A 9,411-nucleotide genomic window follows, 5' to 3' on the forward strand; every position below is an offset into this window, starting at 1 on the left:
AGGGGAATGCCCTGCGTGGGCTTTGCCAAGTCTGGTTTTCACAGGCATTGTACAGAGCGTTTACGTCACTGGTGCCCGAGACTCCAATTCGGCGCGATCGCTAGCCGTGGGGCGTGACGCCGCGGACAGCTGGAAGTTGGAACATGGAAAATCCTCGTACAGACGATGAACAGACCGTTCGCGGAAGGTGCATGTGGTCAGCGAGTCGATGACGTAGGAATTAATGGCGAATATGATGATGTCAAGCCTATGACCTAGCCATTAGGCACAATACAATGTCATCATAAATGTAAACGCATACATAATTGTTATACGAGATGGGGCGCCGGAACATCGTCTTTTTTCGTATCGATTACGAATGCTGTTAGGGTAAGGCGCATATGAACACTGGGCTAGTCATGTGTAACTTAATGTTAAATACGATGATGTGCTTTGCAAGCTTGTGCGCCCAACAGTCACAGTGAAATCAGTATTGCAATTGAAAGCCCTCTCTCGAAAACCGCGGCAGAAATGAATCTCCAGGCATATATGCCCAGCGGTTGAAATGAAATCGGTGATAAAACAAAAACGTGCATACGCATGCTGTCGGATATGCAGCCTAAATATCAGGCTGCCTCCAAACCAGTGACAAGCAGAGTATTATTTGTATGTGCGTATATCTGCAGCCCGATCAAGGGAATGAAATAAAAGCATGAGTTTATGCTCTGCGTGCTTATATTCAGCAAAGCCTTTAAAGTTCAAGTGGCGTGGGGAGTGGATATGCTTACGCATGGGCACAGGTCCTAGGGGTGGAGATAAGCCCCGACTTTATGTAAATTTAGCATCCACCCCATGAATCTCAACTCGAAAGGAGTATCAAAAATGGCTAGTGCCCATTTTAGCCCCCCCCCCCCCTCACTTAGGGGAACGTCCGTTGCCATTGCACCAAGACTAGCATCATACGCTGAGCGCCGATTATGAATGCGTTTTTGCGAGGTTAAGTAGCACAGTGCTACGGCGAGCCGTAGGGAGCTGTACGGGAGCAAGGAAAGCCCATCTTTTATTACGACACCCAGTGGTTGCCGCGGAAGAATGAGCAAATGGTGACCGACGCCAAAACACAGCCAGTCATGAACCAGGCTCACACAGGCGTGCGTGGTGTCCATTGTTGGAACATGCTGACCATTTCATGCCTACCTTTCCCATTTACTTGAGCGTGCTGTCAAAAAAGACTATGCTCAGGGTGGAATAAATGGCATTTTTGGAGCGCACTGGTACCGGTATCAAACACACAGAAATTCATCAGCCTTACAGTTAAGGTTGTTCTGGATAACTAAAAGAAGCTATTACAGACACATGCCGTGCTCTGCACTCCGCTTTCGCAATCTAAAATTTTATCTTCATGCGACTTTGACGTTAAGCATAGCAACGCACATAAACACCTCAAGAACGCAACATACGTGTTTTGACGTTCGCTGTGATAACGCAGGCAGAGAAGGTCTGTCTTGCTGTCTCACTGTCGGCCTCGCAGACAGGCAGACCAAGCACGCCGGAATGTAAACGGGTACCGACCGAGCACGGTCGGCCCGGAATTGACTCGACAATAGACTCACCACTCACCCGCATACCAGTGACAGCATGGTCACGGGCGCGAGGTCGTGGGAGATCGAAGTGCATTGTAATTGATAGCCGCTAAGGTTGCCCTGTACATCATCATACTCGACGTTAATTTTTACGCAGTCGGCTATCTGGCCGTACAATGTGTCACCAACAAATTGTTCGTGATTCATAGGAGGACAGCTCGATGTTCCTACCGTCCTATGGCGAACAAGCATTGTGTGTACGCCTTCATTTTTGTAGACCATTGCATTTGAATGATTTGCCGCCTAGGCTTGCGAAGCATCATGTTTTCGTAAAAATATACGTAAGCGGCTTACTGGTTATATGCACCTCTTGCTAGCGGGTTTTGCATTATCTGTGCAACTATTTCGATGTTCGGGCTGTCATCAGTTTAGCTTCAGCCACGTAGCGGCGCGGAGTGCATATGAGTCTCGTTACCAATGACGTCATGATAAGGTGAGGCGATGAAGAGGCGAGAAGCAGCAGACAGTTTTACCCCTGTTTTACGGGCTTGGTTGGAGTTTGTTCCAGTGGTGTATTCGTCGTCAGTCGTTTCCGATAAGGCCCATCTTGCCTGTACGAGGATATATCTGAAACTCTGGTAATTACGGCTTAGCTTTGCGTGATTGCAGTGTTAAGGTCTTCCTGTTCCGTCTGTACCAGATCACCAGCAGTGCCTGGGCTGGGAAAGAGAGAGTTTGAGGACTGGAAGTTGGTGATCCCCCCTTTGTGCGCAGTTCTTCGATGATCACATGACAGTTATGTATTGTTTCAGGTTTAAGGCATAATTAGTGAATTTTATGACATTCAGACTGTATGTTTTTTAAACCGGTTGATGGGAAGAGGACAATGCCCCACAGTGATATCCCAGTCTGCAGTAAATGGCAAACATGCTGACAAGCTGTTAGGAGCAGACAAAATTCTGCCATGAATATATGTTAATGTTAGTAATAATAAAAGTAATAGTAATAATAGTTAATGGTTCCATTTGGGATAAATTTTGTAATGTTATTGGCCTCAAAAGCGTGTTCTACCATCAGACCCGATCATGTTCTGTCATTTAACCAAGTTTTGATATCTTAAAACATATTATGCCCTTAATTTTCTAATTCATTACTTCAGGTCAAATATTTTGATAGGCTGCTCCAGGGTGGGAGGAAGTGCCCCACTCCTGTCCCAATAAGATCTTGCCAAAATTGCCTTGGCTTACAGATCTGGTAATGATAATGCTTTTATATCAGACATCAGGCCTTAACATTTCCCAAATTATTTAGCTGCTTCAGCTTTTTTTGCTCTTACAGGCTGTTACATCTCAAATTTTCAGGAGTCCATCATGCTCTGTCTCGGGGATTTTGCACACTGAAACATAATGCCCCATAGAAGACCAGGGGTGATTCAGGTTTCAGATAATAGATTGACTGGTGTGAATTGAGGAGGAATGATGATGTCCAAACCAAGGGAATGCTTACCTTCTGTCCTCTGTCCTGTCATGTTTGTAGACTTATGCATAGCTCCATAACATGAGGGTGTGTGGGGGGGGGGGGCTCAAAAGAAATGGCTAAGCCTACCAACAAAATATGCCAACAAATTAATTTCCCCCCCATATTTGGGAACACGATTGAAGATATTAAAACAGGCATCAGATGTGATGAAACATGCCCACTGACAGCTTGTTGTATCCTTTGAGTGAAAAGACTGCTCAGGATAACACAGTTCCTGTGTTTAGTGAATATGTTTCTTGACATCATTGTTTACATTGCCACACCTTGCACAACATTGATTAACAGCCAGTTGATGGCAGTTATATCTGGGAACCAGGTTTGTGAATGCCAGATGTAAACAACTACCATCATATTTTTATTGGCCTTAATTGCTGTGTGGTTTGTGGAATAGCAGAATTTGAAAGATTTTATGATGCCATGAATGCCAGTGTGTCTCAAAATTCACTCCCAGAATTAGTTTCCATATCTTTGTGGGAGTATATCTCAGAAACTAGAAGGATCTAGGTCCCAAGAAGAGCAAGGCTGTGAAATGCAGCAAATGTTCTTGAAGGTAACTATCTTAGTTTAAAACCCAATAGAAGTGTGGAACATTCCCTCTATATTGTGTTTGTGTGTTGGTTTAAAGAACATGTCTTAGTGAGCAGTTCAATCAGCTAGTCACAAGTTTCAGCATCAATTAATCAACAATTTATGTTATGTTCACAACTGCTGTGTGTAAAACAGGACATTTGTACACAAAGGTGACACCATTAATGAAGACACAAAAAGATCTGAGAAGAAGAAATATTCATACCACCCTACCATCCTATGTACCACCCTGTCTGTCATACCACCCTATCATTCTGTCCTAGCATCACCCCAGCATTGTGTGAAGTCAGTAATGCACAATATCATTACATAAGGCACTTGCACAATGGCACTGCATGACATAGAATTTGCTTACATGATAACATTTGCAGTTACATCATCTGCAGCATGGCATCACAAAATGGCTGAGCACTCTGGCTGTTGCATTAACCACAACATACTACTAAATCATTTGTTCTTCCTTTTGGCATTTATGTGGGTAAATTTACTTGGAATTGTAATTTCAATTTAATCCAGAAATTTTGATAGAATTAGAATTTTGTGATGATGTGTGGATCCAAAATGTTTTATGTGCAGTTTAATAGCAAAAAGAAAGTGCTTCAAACAGCATGCTGATGTGCTGATCATATTGGATGAGACAGGGCCATTGAATGTTATTGAATTATTTGTTACTGAATGTAATAAATAGGTCGAGACAAGACTACCCCATGGTGGGATCACTTGATTGACACCATCATCAAGTACCTATATAACAAGAGTTGGTCATTGAAGGCCATGGATCAAAAGGGCTCCTTAGCAAATCCTGCATGGGAATGAAGGTAAATATTTAACATTGAAGGGTGAGAAGAAAATAAGTAAACAAAAGGAAATGGCATAATAGGTTGGGGCATGGTCATGCTGCTTAAAATGTGTGATAACATGACATATTTCCTTGCTTATTTCATTGCTTTGAAGCTTTATCTTTGTGAATGGAACCATTTCCAGGAAAATTCTGCCACTTTTAGAATTGTACCACCATATATACAGCTATTTGTGAAACTAACACGGTTAAGGAAAAACCACACACTTCTGTCAGAGGGAAGGTTTCACATTTGAAGATATTGAAGAAAGGATCAGATATACTGGAACAAGCTCAGTTATATCAATTGGTATGCCTTTCTAAGGGGAAAAGCCTGCACAAGACAGCACAATTCTCCATTCCTTAACTATGCTCCTCAATGTGTCACAGTTTTATTATGTCATGATATCTTGCACAACATTGAGAGTCAGTTGATGGACATTTTATCTGGAAATCACGCTTACTAATGCCAGATATTAATGTCTCGACCATGATATTTACTTCAGCCTTGATCGCCATATGGATACGAAAGGACACGATTGGAATGACTTGTTGATAACATCATGAATGCTAAGGTGACTTTTAAACACTCCCTGACATACCTTCGCTCATTTTTGTGGTCTTATAGCTCAGAAACTACAAGGGAGTAGGCCTTCAGGGCATGATTGTGAACAGCATCAAAAGGTCTTCAAGATGTCTGTTTCAATTCAAAACCACATATAAATGTGGAACACTCCCTTTAAAGTAAAGGGAAAATTGGGCTTATGCCTAACTTGTTTTGCTTGCGTTATTTTCTTATTCAAATGGTTAATTGAAAGCCATGCTTTTACTTGGGGAGTGTTTTAGCAGCATCTATGCAATGATGGCAGCCTGTTTAATTTTTATGCAAAGTAATTGTCTCGTAATTTACGCACCATCATTCATGGCTATACATTTTGGGCAAGGGCATGGTTTGTTTTGCCTCCGTACAATATCCCTGGGCAGGGGCCACAAGAAACTGTATATACCGTGTTCTTCTACATGTGTTTTCCCTTCAGCTGATTGACACATGTGTGGCTTACCCTAATGGCAGCTGGACACGCCGGTGTCCCGATGGATGATCGAATTGGCACGGACGTTACGCCAGCACCACCGATCCGCCCCACCCAAAGGCCGTGCAAGCCACTGGATGTTACCCTGGAATTCACATGTTTGCACAACTTTCTATCTGTGAAGAAGAGGTTCAGAAAAAGGCAACTGGTTTGTTTGACCTTTCTGCTTCGTCGTGAATCTGGTATATTGCTGAACAGGGTCGTATGCAAAATTGTACCATGGAAGGGTGGGGGGAGGGGCATAACTAAGAAATACAAACCGAGTAAGTTTACCACAGGGACGCGCAATTTGTTGTGTGTTGTAAAACTCTGTCGCATGCTCTCCGTTCTTTCTCACGTCTGCGTGATTTTTTACGCCAAGATTTATTCGCGTAAATCTATACATGCCATATGGGTAGGTGTGAGGGAAGGGTCTGTGCGCGCATGCCCGTTTCTAAATCGAGAACATGCAGCCCAGGCGTCGGACCTCACTTGGTGTTCCGGTTATCTGATGGCACGGAAATGAATGAGGTCTTCGCCTGAATACGCTCACGTGGCTGGGGATCGGAAGATGCACGCAACTCTCCGCATTTGGGATCATGGGAACTGCTTTCTGAAGGCATGCGGTGTGCTGACTTATCATGCAGCATGATGGCGACATTAAGCTTGAATTGCGGTTCTGCGATATATCTTCCGCCTGATAGCATCACGGCAGGGTAGCGAGGAATGGGAGCGGCACATTTTGTATGGCGGGTTCCAGGGTGAAAAACGGCATGGCGTTAATTTTGCGATGAAATCTGGCTATGGTCACAGCTCGATGTAAGAAAGAAGGCCCCCAGCTCCTGATTTTCGGCATGATGAACTTAAAGTTCTTATGCTGAGTAACGACCTTCAATATACTCCTTACTCTTGAATTGACTTGAGAAAGAACACAGCTCGAAATATTGCATGCCGCCGATGCAATCGTTGCGTAGCACTATATCGTCGTTAAACCAGTGCCACCAGCTATATGAAAAATCGTTAACTCAGCATAAGAACCGTGCGCATGATGCGTAAAAAGAGCTTCGAAGGGTCGCATTTTCCCAATATAACCATTGTCTGCTTGATACCGTTATTTAACCAGTACCTCCTCGCAGACTGGAGGTCTACGGTTTCCGCGATCTCCCAACTCCAATGCCGAAACGTCACGGGCGCAAGGCCCCTCTTGTTTAAATAACCTGAAACTCGCGTCAACGTGCAGGTCGTCCTATTTGTTAATGTTGGCATTCTGTTGACTCATGCGGTCACTAGCCTTCACCCCTGTCCGTTCAGTTATCGCCCTGTCTGTGGAGGTCGCACAAGTGTGCTTTCACATTTAGGCATTGGTACTTTCTGGTATTGCACATTATGCATTTTCCTTAGCTTCCCCACGGAAAATGTATCGTGTGCACACTTCTGTAGGCTGCACGTGGCGGGACTTGTGCGTAACACTGTCTTTTTGCGTCTCGGACCACCTATGAGCAGAAAACGAGATATCTTTCGGGTAATTATATCCGACGGTCTTACCTGGATGGTTCGATTGAGTCGCGTTCTTGAGCCTGGGCCGTCGTTCTGTGAATTAATCCAATTCTGGGCTTCTCACAAAGATGCAATATCACAGGAGCTTGAAATGGGAAGTCAGTTTTCTGTCACTTACATGTGCGAAGTTGAAATATCTATTAAATCCAGCCATACAGCGGTCTGATATGCGGACGTGGATAGTTCAAGCACGCATTGCGCGTGTGGCTAGCTTTGCTAGCCACAACGGCAGAGCGCGCAGGTCTTGCCCCTGTCCGCCATTCAGTGCTCTGCTCTGTTGTAATTGTGGCACCGCCGCCACATCTAACAGCGTTTGCCTTGCCTCCAGGTGTTAGTGCGGCGTCCTCTCGGGCCATTTAGGGTACGAAACATGACTATGATCAAGCTGCAGAGTTCGGACGGCGAGGTGTTTGAAATTGATGTTGAGGTCGCCAAAGCCTCGGTTGTCATCAAAACCATGCTGGAGGACCTAGGTAAGGTTCCCGTATTTGTTTTTGCAACCCTTTTCTCGTCCGCTTTTTTAATGCTTATGCTGGCATCGTCCTCGTTGATTGTGTTCACCTTAATGCGGTGTGTTCACTTCCCTGACATACGTTCATACCTGTCACGTCCGTGCCTGTCGTGGCGCTCCCGCATGGTGCTGCGTAACCAGGATGTCGTATTACGCCCTCCTGGCGTCGTTGAGAGCCCCTGCCTGCCGCTGTGTGACGTTGACCTGTCGTTGGGGCCAGGCATGGACGAGGGCGAGGAGGAGATCGTGCCGCTGCCGAACGTGAATGCGGCGATCCTGCGCAAGGTGCTGCAGTGGGCGCAGCACCACAAGGACGACCCGCCGCAGCCAGAGGATGACGAGAACAAGCAGAAGCGCACCGACGACATCAGCAGCTGGGATGCCGACTTCCTGAAGGTCGACCAGGGCACCCTCTTCGAGCTAATTCTGGTGAGCGGCCGGCGGCCGGGGCGGGGGGGGGGAGGGGCTCGTGTGCGCCCGACCAGTGTGTCCCTTCGCAGTCACGTACGTCACGTGCGCTCGTGAATGGGCGTTATCGGGATGTTCGACAGCTGCATAGGGCATAAGCGTGCACCCTCGACCGATGCATACGACGCGAACGTGTAAGGTGCGGGGTAGCACTTAATGACGGCACCGACCGTGTGGCATGCAACTGACAGCTTTTGTGAGGGCGCAAAGTGGCCACGCAGTCGACGCGTCCCAAAGCACTAAATAGCATCATCGCCGGAGGTGAACCTGTGCATGTACGTGTTGTGCTGAATTGTGGCGAAGCGCTGTATGTGTTTTGTACAGCTAAGCCGTTTCCGTCTGAGTTTTTTTCAGTGCTTCGTTGCGTGGATGACGGCCATTGGGGTTCGCGGCGTTTGACGCGACATTCCGTTCTAGGCGGCCAACTACCTGGACATCAAAGGCCTGCTGGATGTCACCTGCAAGACGGTGGCCAACATGATCAAGGGCAAGACGCCTGAGGAGATCCGCAAGACATTCAACATCAAGAACGACTTCACGCCCATCGAGGAGGAACAAGTGCGCAAGGAGAACGAGTGGTGTGAGGAGAAGTAGGGCCGGACGCTGCTGCGAGGTCGTCACAGGGACACGCGGCCGCTGCCGCCGACCGGCCGCCGCGCCAAGTGGCGGAGCCCGGTCGGGTGTGCAGCTGGCCGGCACGCGGAATACGTCACCTTCGCATGGACGCTGGCCCCAACAGACGCGCGTGCCGTTCGGATCAAGTGGGAGCTCGTGATCGCCCCACTAACGTGGCGATTTCATTCGGTTTGTAGACGTGCCAGTGCACAGGATGACTAATTGCGTGTTCCGGATACAGTTACCGCCGCACACTCTGCTCACCTGTCTTTCGCGCGGTGTTAGGAAGGGTGTTGCCCCGTGAGTGATGGTTGCCTAGCTTGTTTGGTGTTTGATTTGTGAGAAGCATGGTCACGGGCCCTTTTAGTTCACGCTTGTACACGTTCGCGATGTCACTTAGGTAAAACAGCCTACGCAAATAAGCAATGCAAATGGCGCGCCCTCAAAGCTCTCTAACTCAAGGCAGCCTGTCTGTCGGTTCCAAATTTGTGTTTTACCTATAGATTTAGTGATTTGTAGATCGTTTGTCCAATATTCCATGACCACTATTCCGATTTAAGTGGTGTGAAGATTCAGGAGATAAATACACTGCATATTCAGATGTCTTCCTTTCCAATCAAATGGACGCCGTTTTTTTCGGAAGGTTCAAGACGAGGTATTTGA

The 9,411-nt window shown here is 46.6% G+C and overlaps 1 protein-coding gene across 1 annotated transcript; it reads left to right on the forward strand.

Moving 5' to 3' along the window:
• Nucleotides 1-2,108: 2,108 nt before the first annotated feature.
• Nucleotides 2,109-9,349, forward strand: SkpA (S-phase kinase associated protein 1 SKP1-related A). The gene is made up of 4 exons (XM_037231046.1): nucleotides 2,109-2,200; nucleotides 7,483-7,627; nucleotides 7,886-8,094; nucleotides 8,551-9,349. The coding sequence occupies exons 2-4, from the start codon at nucleotides 7,525-7,527 to the stop codon at nucleotides 8,725-8,727; spliced, it is 489 nt and encodes a 162-aa protein (XP_037086941.1). The 5' UTR covers nucleotides 2,109-2,200; nucleotides 7,483-7,524; the 3' UTR covers nucleotides 8,728-9,349.
• The last annotated feature ends 62 nt before the right edge of the window (nucleotides 9,350-9,411 follow it).

Source organism: Pollicipes pollicipes, unplaced genomic scaffold (genome assembly GCF_011947565.3).
Source record: "Pollicipes pollicipes isolate AB1234 unplaced genomic scaffold, Ppol_2.1 Scaffold_6686;HRSCAF=7923_pilon_pilon_pilon, whole genome shotgun sequence".
In the NCBI taxonomy this organism is placed as follows: Eukaryota; Metazoa; Arthropoda; class Thecostraca; order Pollicipedomorpha; family Pollicipedidae; genus Pollicipes; species Pollicipes pollicipes.

Bases quoted from the DNA above. Each gene is read 5' to 3' on its own strand.
- SkpA (XM_037231046.1), top strand. From the start codon at position 7,525: ATGACTATGATCAAGCTGCAGAGTTCGGACGGCGAGGTGTTTGAAATT. The intron at 7,628-7,885 runs GTAAGGTTCCCG...CGTTGGGGCCAG, and splicing joins AACCATGCTGGAGGACCTAG to GCATGGACGAGGGCGAGGAG. The intron at 8,095-8,550 runs GTGAGCGGCCGG...ATTCCGTTCTAG, and splicing joins CCCTCTTCGAGCTAATTCTG to GCGGCCAACTACCTGGACAT.